At 40.0% G+C, this 20245-nt stretch overlaps 2 protein-coding genes across 3 annotated transcripts in view; one reads left to right on the top strand and one right to left on the bottom strand.

Moving 5' to 3' along the window:
• LOC147322323 (uncharacterized) overlaps window positions 1-20245 on the top strand; it is a 333216-nt gene that overhangs the window by 57489 nt on the left and 255482 nt on the right. Inside the window, exons 4-5 of one of the 2 annotated variants that reach the window (XM_086306841.1) lie at window positions 13020-13784; window positions 14110-15238. In XM_086306841.1, coding sequence (XP_086162967.1) covers window positions 13020-13784; window positions 14110-14802 — 1458 coding nt within the window. In that variant the 3' untranslated portion in view covers window positions 14803-15238. Of the gene's footprint in view, window positions 1-13019; window positions 13785-14109; window positions 15239-20245 lie in introns of those variants that run through there. The other variant, XM_086306842.1, reaches the window with a different exon arrangement.
• LOC147322334 (uncharacterized) lies at window positions 1331-4310 on the bottom strand. Its single transcript, XM_086306873.1, has 3 exons — window positions 4031-4310; window positions 2658-3254; window positions 1331-2332 (listed from the first exon to the last, which is right to left on the bottom strand). The coding sequence occupies exons 1-3, from the start codon at window positions 4046-4048 to the stop codon at window positions 1640-1642; spliced, it is 1308 nt and encodes a 435-aa protein (XP_086162999.1). The 5' UTR covers window positions 4049-4310; the 3' UTR covers window positions 1331-1639.

Here is a 20245-nt window from a genome sequence, read left to right as displayed (position 1 = left end):
TGTGTTGTTAACATGTTTAATGTTTTGTATTTTCTTCTATTTAATCTCAAAAAGCTCCTAAAACAGTCAGTGATCACTGTTGACCTCCCTCGGCTTTTATTACCGCTAATCATTTATTTAAGCTCAGTTTTTAAAACCTTAGGATGTAACTACAGCCCAGCCCACGCAGCAGTATATGAATGACTAACCTCGTATTGTGGATGGATTATCTCAGTTGTTCTCCTGGCTGAAGTTTGGTCCTTTTACAGCATCCTGCCATGCGATTACATTTGTTCCTGACCACCGAGAACACTCACGTTAACTTTTATCGAGTGGAAAAAAAGTTAGCTTGTTTATATTATGCTAACATGGCTGTGTCGCTAGCGGTCACGTAGCACATCATTATATACCAGCTAGCCAAACTTCAGTAACCCTACAAACGTCACTTTAGTTTTCTGTCTTCATTTATGTTGGAAGTGATAACAGAGCTGTACGTTTCAAATTGTTTCCAAAACCCCGCAGTCAGGACATGCTATATTGTATTTATATCTGTGAAGGTTCTCAGTCATCCAGGTCATCGTAGTCAAAGGAGCTTGCAAAGAAAAGCGTCTGGACTTCTTTAAGTTACTTGAAGACGTTTCACCTCTCATCCGAGAAGCTTCTTCAGTTCTAAGGTCAAATGGTGGAGAGTCCCAGATATAAACCTAGTGGGAGTAACCCCCCACAGAGGGACCAAGATAAGATGTCCTGATAAGAAGGACAGACGCAACAACATTGTCATCCCCTATGTAGCCGGTGTATCAGAAAAACTCAGGAGAGTTTTCTCCAAGCATGACATCCCGGTGCATTTCAGACCCAGCAACACGCTCAGACAAAAACTGGTTCACCCGAAAGACAAAACCCCTTCCCAGACGCCTTAACGCCCACTCACATCCTGGGCCATCTGATCTCAGGAATTCGCATGATAAGGTGGGGCCAGGTTTCACAATGAACTCACCCGAAACTCTGGCTGATTGGGACCCACACCCAGTTTCACACCTTGTCTCAGGCGATTAGAGGATCATCAGGGGGTCCTTTTGTCCCTCTGTGGGCCTCTGTATTGCATTTATGGATGGAGTGGTGTATGCTGGGTAATGGCACAGCTAGCGACTGGGTGACTTTATTCACCCGCTTCGGCTGTTATCAGTCCATACAATGGGCATTATTAGCACAAATCAATCCCATAGATATGGGCCATCTCCTTCTAGATTGTTCAGAAGGTTGTTATCATCCATCCACATGGAGGATCACTAACAGGAGCGTGGGAAGACTCCAGAATCCACTCTGGCTGGAATCCGATGGATTTAGCAGTGTTTACAGGTAAGACCATTTAAACGGACAGCATTTATAGAATGACTATTAAAAGTCAGTGAGTGTCAATAATCATGAGTGAACTCCCCGATGAAGCCTTGTGTGCTAAAACATGTCAGAGTTTAAAGGTTAAACATGAGTTTCCAAAACGTTTTGCTGGAGAACAATGAACTATTTGACTGAGTTTCAATTATTTACAGACGAGCAAAACCAGGACAGAGAAAAAAGGACAAAACTGACTCAGTAAAACGACAGAAAATAAGATCCCATGTAAATCTGTATTATGTAGAAGTTCAGCCCAGCAACCAGTTCAGTTCAACACAAGTTTAAATGATTCTATGTGAACTCTGTGGAGCCTGATCTCAAGCTTTTTGAGTCTGACACTGAAACCAGAGGATCTTTCTGTCTCTTCAGATACACTGTGATCCAGTGATGGGAGTGATTTCAGCCCTGAGTGATCACGCTGATGTTTGCACAGAGCAGACAATGAGGTGAATGTTTTGGCACATTGGTAACAGTGAAACAGTTTATTAGTAACGTGGGATCGTTTGTGTTCGGAGTATGAACTGAGATTCCTGAAGCTCTTGTCACACTGGTCACAGCTGTAGTTTCCTTCCATGTGTGTACGTTCATGCTTGTTACAAGTACTTGAAACTGAGAAGCTTTTGTCACAGTGTCTGCACTTGTATGGTTTCTCTCCTGTGTGGACTCGTTTGTGTCTTTTAAGCTCCCTTGCAGTGGTGAAGGATGACCCACACTGATCACAGAGGTGCTTTTTAACCCCACTGTGAATCAGTTCATGTCGTTTTAAGTCACCTGATGTGGTGAAGCTTCTCCCACATTCTTTGCAGTATTTCACTTTGTCTCCAGTGTGTCTACGTTGATGTCTTTTTAGGTCAGCTTGGCAACTGAAAGTTTTTCCACAAAGGTCACAATGAAAGTCTTTCCCACCACCACAGTGATGACAGGGTTGAGAACTGGATCCATCTGTGTCGCTCTGCTTCTAAACAAAGACACAAAGACAGTGTAAGTCAGTCCTTCAACACTTTTATCCTGAACGTCGCCTGAAATAAAGAGCATCTCTGCAGACGTCCAATTACATTTGACTGTTTCAGTTAACACACTCAGTTTACTGGGCTGCAATAACTACAATACTACCACCATAATACTACAGTAATACTAAAATCATAACTGACATGAAAATCTGAATAATCACTCAGAGCTGCTTTTCCATGCAGTAGAATTGCTAACATGCTAACACAGTTTAATGAGCAGAGTTGTTCCAAACAGTCAGGCTAAAATGACAAGATAACAATATAAATACATACCTCACAGTAACTGCACTTGTAGAGTCTCTTTCTGGTGTGGATCTGTTGGTGTTGTCTCAGGTAATGTGGAGATTTAAAAGTCTTCTCACACAGGTCACATTTATAAGGTCGTCCCTCAGTGTGGGTAAACATGTGTCGTTGTAACTTTTCGTCTGTTGTAAACTCTTTGCCACACTGTTCACAGCAGTACACATCATGTCTGGTGTGAATGCGTAGGTGTATATTTCTGTGCCCTATCTGACTGAAGGTTTTTCCACAGATGTCACAGCTGTATGCCTTAATTCCAGAGTGGGTAACTAGATGGCTCTGTAAGTTGCTACTTTGAGTAAAAGCTCTGCCACACTGATCACAGCTGTACGCTTTAACTTCACTGTGGATGAGTTGGTGTTTTTTTAGGGAATCCTTCCAGGAAAAAGACTTTCCACACAAGTCACAGCTGAACGGTCTCTCTCCAGTGTGGATGACCTGATGACGTTTTAGTTCATTCTTCCTAGCAAAATCCTTCCCACACTCGTCACAGGTGTGTGTTTTCTCTCTCTTTCTTCTGTGAGGTTTGTCGGCCTCCTGAGAGCGCTGACTTCTCGCTCCATGTTGGTCCTGCAGTGACAGAGATACAAACAGAGGCAGTGAGTGAAATGCAGTCGTGGAACAAACTCAACCTTCAAACTCCCTCCATTAACACTAGTTTTAAACCTGAAGGTGGAGTGTGGCACCAAACACCTTAAAGGTCTCTTATCCCCACCTGCTGGTAGTTCTAACACATTACATCCAACCTGCTGTTAAAAATAATTCATAACTGTTTAAGCAGTGTTTAAAATCATGCCCATCTCTCCTGATTGTACACACACACACACACACACACACACACTTTTATATTATTTTATAATTTATATTATTTTGTTGTTTCCTATTACATATTTCTATAATTTGTATAGATTTATACATAACTATTCAGTGATATTAAATCCTATGTTTGTTTATTTGTTTATTCATAAGGAACCCCATTAGCTTCCACAACAGATGTTGCTCGTCTTCTGTCATATACAATCACATGGAGGAAAAAACATGGCAGCGACGGAGAATGAGAAGGGTGAAAGCGGATCGTTGAATGAAACAGATGAACCAGAATTGGTTTGTAAAAATGCTGCAACTTCCGTGATGTGGAACTGGTTTAGCTTTCGTACGTCAGATACACAACAAACATTATTTGTGGTAGAGCATGCTAGCAGGCCGTCGTTATTACTGTGTTTTTTTAGAGTTGTAAAGTATTTTGTCTAGTGTCAATTATATCATCAGCTACATCATTAACGCAAATTTTCAAATGTATATCGTGATAAATATTTTTGGTCATATCGCCCTGCTCTGTCTGTCACCTTCTGTGTTGAGCTCATTGTTTTCTCTGTAGTGGCTGAGCTGAGTCCAAGTAGCTGAAAATGTTCCTCTGCTGCTCCGTCAGACTCTTCTCCTCCTGCTGATCAGCTGGGACACAAAACAGATCTTTGTTAGGCTCCACACTGCACTGAAGAGTCAAAGTGTCTCATATGTTCACCTGACAAGTAAAAGAACACATTTTTGCTTCCCGAGGTGGGCAACTTATTGGAAACAAACACAAAAGGTTTGAGCACTGATACCTGGCATTGCTGGCATTGAAAGATGCAATGCCAGCAATGAGGATTGTCAAGACTAAAACCAATCATTAAGTAAAGACTAACCCCCACCTAGAGCTGGGCGATATAAGATTTTTTCATATCACCATATGTTTTTTTTTTTTCATTTCAGGCGATAACGATATCTATCACGATATAAGCCAAATAACTATATTTGTAAGATTTAAATGTGCCGTTGCTCACAAGTAAAATGTGAAATAATCAGCAGCTTGTTTTTATTTAAATATTTATTTCCCATAATAAGTTCAACAGGGTAGATGTACTTAAGGAACATGAGACTGTGTGATGTTTGTGTATTGTATGTACGGTCGGCAAGGTCTGTCATCTCGGTTGTGGGCAAAAGACCTGCAACTGACAAATAAAGGCTATCTCATCATCATCTCTCATCATCTCATCAACGTGTCTTTTATACCCCATTCCTACAAAACTGCTCAAAGACGTCCTGCCATTAATTAATTCTTCAGTCTTAAATATGATCAACCTATCTCTAATAATCAGCTATGTACCACAGGCCTACAAGGTGGCTGTAGTTAAACCTTTACTCAAAAAGCCATCTCTAGACCCAGCAGTCTTAGCTAATTATAGGCCAATCTCCAACCTTCCTTTCATATCAAAAATCCTTGAAAGAGTAGTTGTCAAACAGCTAACAGATCATCTGCAGAGGAATGGCTTATTTGAAGAGTTTCAGTCAGGTTTCAGAGCTCATCACAGCACAGAAACAGCTTTAGTGAAGGTTACAAATGATCTTCTTATGGCCTCTGACAGTGGACTCATCTCTGTGCTTGTCCTGTTAGACCTTAATGCTGCGTTCGATACTGTTGACCATAATATCCTATTAGAGCGATTAGAACATGCTATAGGTATTACAGGTACTGTGCTGCAGTGGTTTGTATCATATCTATCTAATAGACTCCAATTTGTTCATGTAAATGTTGAGTCCTCTTCACCCACTAAGGTCAATTATAGAGTTCCACAGGGTTCAGTGCTAGGACCAATTCAATTTACATTATACATGCTTCCCTTAGGCAGCATCATTAGAAGACATAGCATAAATTTTCACTGCTATGCAGATGACACGCAGCTCTATCTATCCATGAAACCAGGTAACACACACCAATTAGTTAAACTGCAGGAATGTCTTAAAGACATAAAGACCTGGATGGCCGCTAACTTTCTGCTTCTTAATTCAGATAAAACTGAGGTTATTGTGCTCGGCCCTGAAAGTCTTAGAAATATGTTATCTAACCAGATTCTTACTCTGGATGGCATTACCTTGGCCTCCAGTAATGCTGTGAGGAACCTTGAAGTCATTTTTGACCAGGATATATCCTTCAATGCACATATTAAATAAACATATAAGACTGCCTTCTTCCATTTGCGCAACATCTCTAAAATTAGAAATATCCTGTCTCAGAGTGATGCTGAAAAACTAGTTCATGCATTTATTACTTCCAGTCTGGACGACTGTAATTCATTATTATCAGGATGTCCTAAAAACTCACTGAAAAGCCTTCAGCTAATCCAAAATGCTGCAGCAAGAGTACTGACAGGGACTAGAAAGACAGAGCATATTTCTCCTGTTTTGGCTTCCCTTCATTGGCTTCCTGTTAAATCCAGAATTGAATTCAAAATCCTGCTCCTCACATACAAGGTCTTAAATAATCAGGCCCCATCTTATCTTAATGACCTTGTAGTACCATATCACCCTATTAGAGCACTTCGCTCTCGCTCTGCAGGCCTACTTGCTGTCCCTACAGGGAGTGCAGAATTATTAGGCAAATGAGTATTTTGTCCACATCATCCTCTTCATGCATGTTGTCTTACTCCAAGCTGTATAGGCTTGAAAGCCTACTACCAATTAAGCATATTAGGTGATGTGCATCGCTGTAATGAGAAGGGGTGTGGTCTAATGACATTAACACCCTATATCAGGTGTGCATAATTATTAGGCAACATCCTTTCCTTCCTCAGAAAAGTCAAAAATAGTGAGACATCTTGCAGAGGGATGCAGCAGTCTCAAAATTGCAAAGCTTCTGAAGCGTGATCATCGAACAATCATTCAAAATAGTCAACAGGGTCGCAAGAAGCGTGCGGAAAAACCAAGGCGCAAAATAACTGCCCATGAACTGAGAAAAGTCAAGCGTGCAGCTGCCAAGATGCCACTTGCCACCAGTTTGGCCATATTTCAGAGCTGCAACATCACTGGAGTGCCCAAAAGCACAAGGTGTGCAATTCTCAGAGACATGGCCAAGGTAAGAAAGGCTGAAAGACGACCACCACTGAACAAGACACACAAGCTGAAACGTCAAGACTGGGCCAAGAAATATCTCAAGACTGATTTTTCTAAGGTTTTATGGACTGATGAAATGAGAGTGAGTCTTGATGGGCCAGATGGATGGGCCCGTGGCTGGATTGGTAAAGGGCAGAGAGCTCCAGTCCGACTCAGACGCCAGCAAGGTGGAGGTGGAGTACTGGTTTGGGCTGGTATCATCAAAGATGAGCTTGTGGGGCCTTTTCGGGTTGAGGATGGAGTCAAGCTCAACTCCCAGTCCTACTGCCAGTTTCTGGAAGACACCTTCTTCAAGCAGTGGTACAGGAAGAAGTCTGCATCCTTCAAGAAAAACATGATTTCCATGCAGGACAATGCTCCATCACACGCGTCCAAGTACTCCACAGCGTGGCTGGCAAGAAAGGGTATAAAAGAAGAAAAACTAATGACATGGCCACCTTGTTCACCTGATCTGAACCCCATTGAGAACCTGTGGTCCATCATCAAATGTGAGATTTACAAGGAGGGAAAACAGTACACCTCTCTGAACAGTGTCTGGGAGGCTGTGGTTGCTGCTGCACGCAATGTTGATGGTGAACAGATCAAAACACTGACAGAATCCATGGAGGGCAGGCTTTTGAGTGTCCTTGCAAAGAAAGGTGGCTATATTGGTCACTGATTTGTTTTTGTTTTGTTTTTGAATGTCAGAAATGTATATTTGTGAATGTGGAGATGTTATATTGGTTTCACTGGTAAAAATAAATAATTGAAATGGGTATATATTTGTTTTCTGTTAATTTGCCTAATAATTGTGCACCGTAATAGTCACCTGCACACACAGATATCCCCCTAAAATAGCTAAAACTAAAAACAAACTAAAAACTACTTCCAAAAACATTCAGCTTTGATATTAATGAGTTTTTTGGGTTCATTGAGAACATGGTTGTTGTTCAATAATAAAATTATTCCTCAAAAATACAACTTGCCTAATAATTCTGCACTCCCTGTGTAGCTACTTTTTACAACAGGTTTTCCCATTAACAGAAAATAGACAGAAACCCTAAAAGAAAATGGCCTTGTTTTACGCACATCAAGAAGGAGTCAGACGACCGTCGGTTCAATCCCGGTCAATGTTTCCTCCGTCGGGTACCATAAATGTATGAGAAACCCCCCCCCCCCCCCCCCCCCCCAGAGAATTTATTATTTTTGTAAGAGTGAGAAAGAGAGGGAGAGAGAGAATCGATCCAACTTTCCTACAAAACGTTATACCACTCTGGGTCAAGACGGGCGATATAGCACGGACCGGTCAGATGACTACGCCGGATGGAAACATAACCAGAAGCGTCCCGGGGACTTTCCCTTTGACCTTCATCCTGGAATGATCTGATATCCTCGTGTCGGTGTTGTTCCCACATCATTATAATAAATGTTGTACCAGGTTCAACATTGCCAGTGACCAATCACATTGTTGTGACGTCCACCTCATCTGGAACAAGAGAGATATTTTATTTAAAAATAAATCACTTTTCCTGGAAACTTGGGTCCAAAATGGGATCCTATTGGTGGCTCAGCTGGTTAATAAAAAGGGAGTACGACTTACAATGAATTCCTTACATTTTATAATTTTCCCGTAAGTGTTTGGGAATTCTCAATGGTGCTTGGTGCCATACCCTCAGGTACTTTAATGTTATATAAAAACACTGACAGTTCAATATCTACCTCTGTCACTCTCCCTGATCCAGCTGAGTCAGCAGTGGGAAAAATCTGCTTTTCACAGGAACTTGGTAACAGCAATAAGAGAATACGTAGTTTATTCCAAGAAGATATCATGTCTCTCCCATATATATAATATCTTACTGGAACCAACATGTTCCAGATATCACCTGGAAGACAGTCTGGATGATCCCATAAATATCTAATTGCAAACAAGGTGAAGGAAATCTCATATAAAATTCTTCATAAATGTTACCCAGCCAGTCACTATATGGTAACATTTAAAAGAGACATAAATACTAATTGAACTTTCTGTGGGGATCATCTAGAAACTGTGGCACATCTTTTTTGGTACTGTTCCTCTACACAGAGATTCTGGAAGAATTTAGCAGTTTTGTTATTGTCCATATTTTAAGGGAGTTTTCTTAATGATGGGAAAATGTTTTATTCTGTTTCTTTAAGTTCACCAGGAAGAATGATAAATGTTTTTTTATAATAAATTTGTTAATACTTTTGGCTAATTTTTTATCCATAAATGTAAGTTTATTAATAAATCACCATATTTCTGCCTTTTTAGAAGGATATGGAATAGTACATGAAGGAAACGGTTTCCAAGGCCTAATCCGTGGATCGACTTCCTTCGAGGCGTGGACGTCTATCAGCAGAGAATGTACCTTCACCTATCAGCAGAGAATGTCCCTTAGTCTGTAACACAGTCAAATATATTCTCAAGCAATATTCAAGCATGCCATTCAGCGTGTTAGTACGAGCTCGGGAGCAGCTTGGGAGAACAAGAAAACAGAGACTGCTTTAGATTGTCTTCCCAAATTGACTCAACTTTATTCACAAGTACAACAGTTTATATAGAGGGTAAAATTCATGAGACAGCAGATTATCAGTTTAAACCAGTACAGACCAAGATAAGGGAGCGTCTTCCTGCCCTTGGGTGAAGAAGCATCCTTTGTGTAGTTTATTAGTTCAGCTACAATTGTGATTATCTCAGCGACATATTTTCAAGGCACAAAACAAAGAGTTCTTACATTAGTGAAATCTGAAACAAACCATTTGGCCTTCAACAGGCGTCTAAAAGATTAAGAAACTAATGTAGCTGAGGGAGTGATCTCTGTGGTATTTCAACCTTGTACCAGCCTGTGATTCTCACACATCAATTCTTGGGTCAAAGAGAAAAATAACTAAAACAAAGGGGCCTTATTGAATGACAGAGTTTTCCTGCATAATGTCACTATAAAACAATATCCAGTAAATGCTACCATGGTACTAAAATACCTAACAGTACATACAATCAATATCAGACTCAACCAACAAAAAGGCTCTCAGAACAATATATATATGTTGATTTTTGCGCATACTGATGAGATAATTTTTTACCCCTGATTTTGTATGTTCATGTTCTGTTCTTTTGTAAACTTCATGTGTTTGTATGTTGTATACTTATTGTGTTTCAATAAAGTTCAGTAATAAAAAAAGTACGTTCTAAATGAAGCTTCAGACGTCACTAATCACGTGACTCTGGCCAAACGAATCAAGCCTCGACACGGTGCTTCTGAAGCAGTATGTTGATCTTTTTCACACACGCACCGGAGCGTTAGCTTCAAGCGGACCATCACTACCTCTCACATCTAAAGGTAAGTGTCAAGGTAACTTTGAACTGAGTTCAGTCAATCTCGAGTTTTTTTAAGTTTTCTGTTGCTCTCTGTGAGAGGAGACCGTTAAAGGCGAGGCTCTCCAGAGTGTAGCAAAACAGGAAACAGCTGCTGGCTGTGTGTGCGTGTGTGCAAACGAATAGATTAGAAGTGCAAGTGAGCCACGAGTAAAGAAAGGTCAAGTTTCGTGAGTTGTTTTTCTCACCACTGATCACGCGCTCAACACTCTACACATACTGGCATCACACGCGCGCTCTCGAGCATCAGTATGTACAATTCTGGGCATCACGTGAGTTGCAGGCTTTACCATATAACGGAAATCTCCATTGTTCTGTAGCAGTGGTTCTCAAACGTTTCACAATGAGTTTCACCCTTACGAGCGACATCACAGCACAGTAGTATAAGCAGTAGCGGTTTTTGATACGGGCGATTTTCATTTTCGCTGCACAGCTAAAGCGTGCAATGTACTTTGTGTGCACTCAAATGGAGTCGAGTCAACCAGCGCAACCTCTGGCCAAGTACCATAGCCTACAGCCAGATTAACTTGTGACACGCAGTAGCGGTTTTTGATACGGGCGGTTGCCCGTATCAAAAAATCGTGGTGGGGATTAGTTGTCTTTGCTTAATGATTGTTTTAGTCTTGACAATCCTCATTGCTGGCATTGCATCTTTCAATGCCAGCAATGCCAGGTATCAGTGCTCAAGCCTTTTGTGTTTGTTTCCTACAAGTTTCCCACCTCGGGAAGCAAAAAATGTGTTCTTTTACTTGTGAGATGAACATATGAGACACTTTGACTCTTCAGTGCAGTGTGGAGCCTAACAAAGATCTGTTTTGTGTCCCAGCTGATCAGCAGGAGGAGAAGAGTCTGATGGAGAGCAGAGGAACATTTTCAGCTACTTGGACTCAGCTCAGCCACTACAGAGGAAACAATGAGCTCAACACAGAAGGTGACAGACAGAGCAGGGCGATATGACCAAAAATATTTATCACGATATACATTTGAAAATTTGCGATAACGATGTAGCTGATGATATAATTGACGCGAGACAAAATACTTTACAACTCCACAAAAAACACGGTAATAACGACGGCCTGCTAGCATGTCCTACCACAAATAGAGTTTGTTGTGTATCTGACGTACGAAAGCTAAACCAGTTCCACACCACTGAAGTTGCAGCATTTTTACAAACCAATTCTGATTCTAATTTGTGTTGTACAGTTATTTCATTTTTAACCTTAATTTATATTTTATTCCTTCCTAGTTAAATTTACCCTTCATTCTAATTTGTGTTGTACAGTTATTTCATTTTTAACCTTAATTTATATTTTATTCCTTCCTAGTTAAATTTACCCTTTTTAATTTTTCATATTTATTTCCTATCTTATTCATAGCCTTTTCCTTTTTTGTTTTCTTTAGGTCACGAGCAGTTGTCCAAGTATTTCACTACATATCGTACTGTGTATGACTGTGTACGTGACAAATAAAATTTGAATTTGAATTTGATTTGGTTCATCTGTTTCATTCAACGATCCGCTTTCACCCTTCTAATTCTCCGTCACCGCCATGTTTTTTCCTCCATGTGCGTATGAAAACAAAAGCACTGCGCATGCGCGTTTTACCCATATTCTATCGTGATATTTCATTTTCTTATCGTTGCCCAACATTATACTGGTATTACTGTGAACGGTATGATATAGCCCAGCCCTACATGAAAGGCACCCTGATTGTGCACTAATCACACATTAAAATAAGCAAAAGAGGCAAAACTGTGTGCCAGAGTCTCGGGTAAGCGTTTGTTTTTATGTCACAGCACCAGAACGATTGCAGGCGCTCATAAGAAGTTACCATAAATCACCACCTTTCATGGTCTCAGCACATCGACTCTGTTATTAAGAAAATGGGACAAGGCATAGCTATGGCTATGAAATGCTCTTTCTGTATCACTTCTTCAGTTATGAAAGATGTCATTAATGCACTAGTAATGTCTCATCTGAAGTATTGTTCAATCATTTGGTCAGCAGCTAATAAGACAGATCTTAACAGACTTCAGTTAGTCCAGAATAAAGCGTCCAGATTAGTATTAAGATGTTCATGCTATACTAATATTGATAAAATGCATAATCAACTTTCTTGGCTTCCTGTACAGACTAAAATATTCTATGGCTTACTTGTATTTATAAAGAAAGCAATTCTCTTAAACACACCACATTTATTCCTGCTCAGCTGCAGTATCCAGATGAAATACATAATCATATTACACAGTTTTCAACAAACTGCAATTTAGTAAATCATCGGGTTAAAAGTAACTTTTTGTAAAACTGTTATATTTAGAGCAACTTTTAAGTGGAATAAATTGCCTTATAAAATTAGAGAATTATTCAAACTATTCAAAACTTCAATGAACATTTAAAATCTGATTTAAAGAGCTTTTAGTTGTTGTAAATATTGTAAGAGATGGTTTGTTTTTGAAATTTGTGTAATGTGCCTCAATGTTATTGATATTATTATTATTATTATTGATTGCTTATATTTTAACAATTGTGAAACCTCATTGTGGATGTAAGAGCCAAATTATGTGGATATCTTGAATCCACTTTACTGTATAATATTTTATGTGATAGTATTTGACGGAAGACGAGCAACATCTGTTGTGGAAGCTAATGGGGTTCCTTATGAATAAACAAATAAACAAACATAGGATTTAATATCACTGAATAATTATGTATAAATCTATACAAAATATAGAGATATGTATTAGAAACAACAAAATAATATAAATTATAAAGTAATATAAAAGTGTGTGTGTGTACAATCAGGAGGGATGGGCATGATTTTAGTGTTTGAACAGTCATGGATTATTTTTAACAGCAGGTTGGATGTAATGTGTTAGAACTACCAGCAGGTGGGGATAAGAGACCTTTAAGGTGTTTGGTGCCACACTCCACCTTCAGGTTTAAAACTAGTGTTAATGGAGGGAGTTTGAAGGTTGAGTTTGTTCCACGACTGCATTTCACTCACTGCCTCTGTTTGTATCTCTGTCACTGCAGGACCAACATGGAGCGAGAAGTCAGCGCTCTCAGGAGGCCGACAAACCTCACAGAAGAAAGAGAGAGAAAAAACACACCTGTGACGAGTGTGGGAAGGATTTTACTTTGAAGGCTAATCTAAAACACCATCAGGTCATCCACAGTGGAGTTAAAGCGTACAGCTGTGATCAGTGTGGCAGAGCTTTTAATCGCAGTAGCAACTTACAGAATCATCTACTTACCCACTCTGGAATTAAGGCATACAGCTGTGACGAGTGTGGGAAGGAGTTTGCTAGGAAGGATAAACTAAAACAGCATCAGGTCATCCACACTGGAGAGAGACCGTTCAGCTGTGAGTTGTGTGGAAAGTCTTTTTCCTTGAAGCGTTCCCTAAAAACACACCAACTCATCCACAGTGGAGTTAAAGCGTACAGCTGTGATCAGTGTGGCAGAGCTTTTACTCAAAGTAGCAACTTACAGAATCATCTAGTTACCCACTCTGGAATTAAGGCATACAGCTGTGACATCTGTGGAAAAACCTTCAGTCAGATAGGGCACAGAAATATACACCTACGCATTCACACCAGACATGATGTGTACTGCTGTGAACAGTGTGGCAAAGAGTTTATAACTCACACACAGTTAAAACAACACATGTTTACCCACACTGAGGGACGACCTTATAAATGTGACCTGTGTGAGAAGACTTTTAAATCTCCACATCACCTGAGACAACACCAACAGATCCACACCAGAAAGAGACTCAACAAGTGCAGTTACTGTGAGGTATGTATTTATATTGTTATCTTGTCATTTTAGCCTGACTGTTTGGAACAACTCTGCTCATTAAACTGTGTTAGCATGTTAGCAATTCAACTGCATGGAAAAGCAGCTCTGAGTGATTATTCAGATTTTCATGTCAGTTATGATTTTAGTATTACTGTAGTATTATGGTGGTAGTATTGTAGTTATTGCAGCCCAGTAAACTGAGTGTGTTAACTGAAACAGTCAAATGTAATTGGACGTCTGCAGAGATGCTCTTTATTTCAGGCGACGTTCAGGATAAAAGTGTTGAAGGACTGACTTACACTGTCTTTGTGTCTTTGTTTAGAAGCAGAGCCACACAGATGGATCCAGTTCTCAACCCTGTCATCACTGTGGTGGTGGGAAAGACTTTCGTTGTGACGTCTGTGGAAAAACTTTCAGCCATGAAAGGAGCTTAAAAAGACATCAACGTAGACACACTGGAGACAAACTGCAATACTGCAAAGAATGTGGGAGAAGCTTCACCACATCAGGTGAATTAAAACGACATGAACTGATTCACAGTGGGGTTAAAAAGCACCTCTGTGATCAGTGTGGGTCATCCTTCACCACTGCAAGTGAGCTTAAAACACACAAACGAGTCCACACAGGAGAGAAACCATACAAGTGCAGACACTGTGACAAACGCTTCTCAAATTCAGGTAATCGTAACTATCATGAACGTACACACATGGAAGGAAACTACAGCTGTGACCAGTGTGACAAGAGCTTCAGGAATCTCAGTTCATACTCCGAACACAAACGATCCCACGTTACTAATAAACTGTTTCACTGTTACCAATGTGCCCAAACATTCACCTCATTGTCTGCTCTGTGCAAACATCAGCGTGATCACTCAGGGCTGAAATCACTCCCATCACTGGATCACAGTGAATCTGAAGAGACAGAAAGATCCTCTGGTTTCAGTGTCAGACTCAAAAAGCTTGAGATCAGGCTCCACAGAGTTCAGATAGAATCATTTAAACTTGTGTTGAACTGAACTGGTTGCTGGGCTGAACTTCTACATAATACAGATTTACATGGGATCTTATTTTCTGTCGTTTTACTGAGTCAGTTTTGTCCTTTTTTCTCTGTCCTGGTTTTGCTCGTCTGTAAATAATTGAAACTCAGTCAAATAGTTCATTGTTCTCCAGCAAAACGTTTTGGAAACTCATGTTTAACTTTTAAACTCTGACATGTTTTAGCACACAAGGCTTCATCGGGGAGTTCACTCATGATTGGACCATGAGAATAAAGGTTTTTAGTTCTTTCAAAGAGTCTTGGAGGTTTTTGATGTTTCTGTTTTTTCTACATAAAGGAAGAAACTATTTTTCTTGCTTTATGTAGTGTGGAAGTTTTTAATGTTTCTTTCATCTGTGATGTTCTTGAATGTGTTGACATGAAGATGGTACAAATAAACTGTCCTTTTAGCTTCAGCTCCTAATTTATTCATTATTTATGGATGTAGCACAGCAGCAGTGTCTTGATTAACACATGGAGGGCTCGGGGTCTGATGGTAAATAATGTTTTGTGTCCTTGTACACATCATACAGCTCAGCTGTTCCACAGATGTCAGGTTTACACAGTGGGATGGTTTGTAAGAACGCAGCTCTCCTGTGGATAAATCCTTACTCTTAGCCTCAGGACCTCACACAGTCCCAGCAGGTTCGGTCAGAAGATTTATCCCTTATATCAAAACGTCACAGAGTCTCCTTTGCTGTGCTGTTTTCACAAAGAAACATAAACTGAAGACCTGAACTTACAATGTTTTAATTAGTTTAGCAGATTCAGTGTCTCCATGATCAAATCTGCTGTTTTTGTGCTGCTGTTGGTAGAAAGCCGGTTAATGCTGAAATGAACTGGCTGCATGCATCTCTGAATGTAAATTGGTGCACTATTAATAGATCACTCTGGAACGGTATCGTCACCATAATTTGCCCACTTAGTAAATCTCACTCTTTGCCAAGAAATTGAAATAAATCTTGTTTCCCTGCTGGATAGTGATCCACTGTAACTCTGCTCCTCCTTCCTGTTTAGGATTTCTGTGGCTGAAGTAAAATTCCCTCCATCCATCACTTATCCCAGCTAACCCAAAGTAAAAGAAAGTTTTGCTCATCTTAAAGCATTACAATAATGGGCATTACCAATGCAAACTGAATAATACAGAAGATGAAAGAATAGACTTTGATCAGTTAATAAAGCTCATGATCTTGATTCATTGTGGCTGCTACACAGATACTTCTGGGTCACTTCTCTCAGTTAGGAACCTTCCTCACCAAAACTGACTGTTGGACCACACCCCTGGTTTCATGAGAAGTTGTTTCAGCCATGATTTCTCTTCCTGTATTTCAGAGTAAAGACTGAAGTGACAAATGGAAACATGTTTAAAAAACGCAATGTGAGAGAGACGTTGAGGTCCTTGGAAGTTACCCTGGGTTTTTCTGTCACCCTGCTAGATGTTACACACCTTGTTATTGGACTGATTTCTACTGCTGGACTACTCCTGGGGAGAGTAACAATACTCTTACTAATTAGCTCCCTTTCACACCTTTGGGGATATTTATTTTTGTGCTTGCAGCGCTGTGAGCCAGAACAGCGAGAGAAAAATCTGCAACAGCGACGAGCCGAATGCTTAAGTGAATCCCAGCAGCTGCACATGTGCTACGCTGATTTAGAGGATATCTTTGCTCTGGATTTATATTTATACTTTTTCATTTCCATATGATTCTTCTTGCATCTAAACAAAGATGATTCAATTTGCTAAATGTTGATGGCTCTTCGTGCTCGGGTGTAAATGAGACATAATATTTGCTCTTGGTTTGTTTCTCCTGTACAGAACCTTGCAGTACAACAGAAACCTAAAAACATTATTTGTAGTTGTTATTCTTAGTTGTTCTGCTGCCGAAATACCACAGGGTGTAATTATGAAGTTATTGAGCTGCACATACTTTACGACCTGCTTAAGTTCGAGGTCACAGCGTCTGTAGAGCAGCTGGAACATAATGAAGTCTACAAGGTTAAAGTTTTATCTTCACTTGTTGTTCTCTCTGCTGCTTGGTTTGATGGATCTGAGAGCTTTTGTTTTTATTACTGTTATTATAATTATCATTAATATTTTACTCTTTAAAAGCTTTAAAATAGAGTTTGTGTTTTGAAAAAATTAATTCAAGAATAGGACAGAAACATCTGTCCTTCTGAAAATCGCCCAAAGACACGGAGACAAACTCAAAGGATGCAACCTGTATCTTTCTCTTCCTTCATGTCAGCACCATCATTGATTATTTATATAAAATGCATATAGCAACAGTAACACTTTAGTTTGGATTTCATGATTTCTGTAACTGGAAAATATTTTGTTTAAAGACAGAAGTGACTGGGTAGTTGCAACATTAAAGTGAAATATTAATTAATGAGCATTAAGTATATTTGTTGCTTAAGCATTTGCACTATAACTTAAGTAGGATTATAACTTTTAAGCAAGGAAAGATTTCAGATATTTAGTTCACTGTTTCAGTCATTGTATATGAAATGAAAAAATTTACGTTGGTCAAATATGATCCTCTAAATCAAATAAGTTTGAAAAATACTTTTTTAAATTTCCTTTTTGAAAATAAATGATGTATTTTTAAATGTCGCAACAAATTTTCACAAAAAGTAACTAATAATTAAAACCAGTTAAACAAAATAAAACGATTTAAAAATAAAATTTTTGAATCATGCTTAACCAAATGCCAGGATGGAGAGCTGAACCTAAAGTATACGTAGAAAGATTTCAACATTTGAGCAGATTGTCCAGTGTTTAATGTTTTTATCACATATAAATGTCACAGTAGTGGGTCCTGGCCCAATGCTTTGTGTTTTTCGTTTAATATTCTTTGACTATTGTTTTTCTTGGTTTTTGTTATTCTTATTTATCAGGCTCTCAGTAATCTTAGTTCTCCCTGCCTCAGTGTTCTTCTTAGCCTGTGTTTAGTTTCTGTTCCCGTGTCCCACGTTTCATCATTTCATGTCGAGTCACCCCTGTCTCTATGTTCCCTGTTTCTCCCCAGTCAGCCCCGCCTCCCTCGGGCACTCATGTGTGATATAGAGTAATAAACCTGACTACATTTGCTACACTCTCTTTATTACCTGTTACTTTAAAATTCATACACTAATTATGTCTGCCCACCTCTCTAATGTGAAGGTCAACATCCCAGTGACATAAGAATAATCCCAAAGGGGCAAGGGGAGCGGTTAATTTAGCATATTTAGCATTAAGGGTACAGCAAGGATATACTTTTACTTATTGTGGCAGGGGTGTGGTCTCTGGCCTGCTGCAGTGGAGGCTGGTGGCGGGACGTTGGACGGCACAGGTGAGGGTGATGGAACTCATGACTCTCCCCTTTATAGTGACTGAGGAGACTGGCGTGGGGGAAGCGTGTAGTGGAGGAAGCCGAGGAGAGAGCTGGTTTCTGGCTACAAAGACGGCGTCTAATGTGTCAATCACCTCTGAATCAAACTCTGTGTGGGTCAGTTCATTTCACAGTATTGTTTAGTATATCTTCACTTGTCTCACTCTCCTTCTGTTCTGTCCATCAGCACAATCCTCAGCGCTTACACAGATCCTCCATCGATGTTTTGGATCCAATCAGTGATCAGTTCTACGAGGAGGCCTGGATGGTCACCAGCGCTCGCTACAACTCCATCACCAGAAGGTGAGTGTACTCCTTTGTATTCAGATGAACTTTCTTTTTAAAAAAACATTTTCATATATGAGCTTTCTATTATTTCATGGGCAATTTAATCAATATTAAAATTACAAGCATATCAACAAAGGTAAAGCTGATTTTTTTCCACTTTCTGTCACACAGTCATGGAGGAATACAATAAATACATAATCAATCATAGATCCTGAACAATGAGATTAAAAGAAAGTCTGTGGCTCTAAAAACTAAACAGTATAAAGACATGCTCCAAGCTGCTTTTTCTCTCCTACTCCTCTAGGTTTTCCACTGTCGGCCATCCAGCGACGTTGGAGGGCTACCTGACCAATGCTGGCCTACGCAAAGAGGTCCCAGCTCGGGCTCGGAGGAGCTGAAGAAGATCCTTGCCTTCCTTGTCAGTTTCCTCTTCAGTTCATGTCCCAACAAAACCTGCTTTCACCTATTAGCTCCAAAGAGGCTATAGTGCCCATGGAGGTCTGGACCTGAGGCCTGTGCTCATCACGTGGAAGGTGAATAGAAAACACTCTGACACCATTCTGGAGGTCTGACGGGACTCTGACCAAAACACAGATGAAATAAAACTTGTGGCTGGAGTTTTTAAAATCTCTTTTTCACCTCATAGATTAATGCTCATGATTGCATGTTAGCAAGACAGCATCTGCCCAAGGTGAAACTCTCAGGATGACATTTACTCTTAAACTGTTATCTGGTTAAGACTACTTGAGGAGATCTTAGTAGCGAGTATGTGGATTTAGTCTCTTCACCAACAGCAGACAGACCCATGCCAAGAAAGCAGACATGTTCACAGAGAAAGCAGAGAGCAGAGATTGGAAAAAGCTAAAAAGAAAACGCTGCAGCTTTAGACGACTATCTGCCTGTAAGGCTGAAAAATTCCAGTTACGCTCTATTTTGGAAAAGGTCCCAGTTTTGGTAACCTGGATTTTTATTTCCCCTCTTCTGCTACAGATGTTGACTGTGACCTCAGAGGCCAACTGGACCACAAAGCTGCAACAGGATTGAGGGAGAGAAGTCTTCATCCAGCTTCAAAGAAAACATCCAGGTAAAGTGATGTGGATCAGTGGATAAAAGTCTCCACTTTCAAAGGAGATACTCTGAGAGAGAGAGAGACTATCTGAGCCATTTTAGCCCAAATTATAGTACTTTATAGTACAGCAACACTTTTAAAGGACAAAAATTAACATAAACTTTGACTGTAATACAAACAAAGTATTGCATGTGTTTTTTAAAACTGTTCCTCAGATGGGCAGGATATCACTATTAGACTGTCCCACCAGCCAACTTCAACAAAAGAACACAGCAGCATTCAGTGATCAGCACAGATGAGCTTGTTCCTCTAACACTCAGCATCTGATCCCTGTTGGTCTGTGTGCTTCTGCTTTTGGTCAGTTAGAAACCCTGCAGTAACCTCACCCAACACTGTGTCTTCTTGTTCGCCTCAACATTGAAGTATCAAATGTCCAACATCTGGAAAGGAAACCACACCAGTGTACTGTGATGCTTCACCAACATGTGGCTGACGCTGGTTCTGCCTTTCATGCTGACATCACCAGAGAGCCCCGCCCACCTCAGGACCTCCCCTGTCATGTATTGAACAGGATGATTATGAAGATGACCGAGTGCAAATAAGACTGTAAAAATCCACGACCAGAATGTTTAGATGCTTTCTAATTATTCATGAATATTATGAGTGTTTGTGTGTTTTGTCTTTTCTTTCCTGAC

This window comes from Aulonocara sp. 'chitande type north' Nkhata Bay, linkage group LG9 (assembly GCF_057382095.1).
Source record: "Aulonocara sp. 'chitande type north' Nkhata Bay isolate Kocher_YH1m ecotype deep benthic linkage group LG9, A_spYH_male_GT1.1, whole genome shotgun sequence".
NCBI lineage: Eukaryota > Metazoa > Chordata > Actinopteri > Cichliformes > Cichlidae > Aulonocara > Aulonocara sp. 'chitande type north' Nkhata Bay.
The sequence above is the reverse complement of the archived record's forward strand: the minus strand, read 5'-3'. Positions and strand labels throughout refer to the sequence as shown.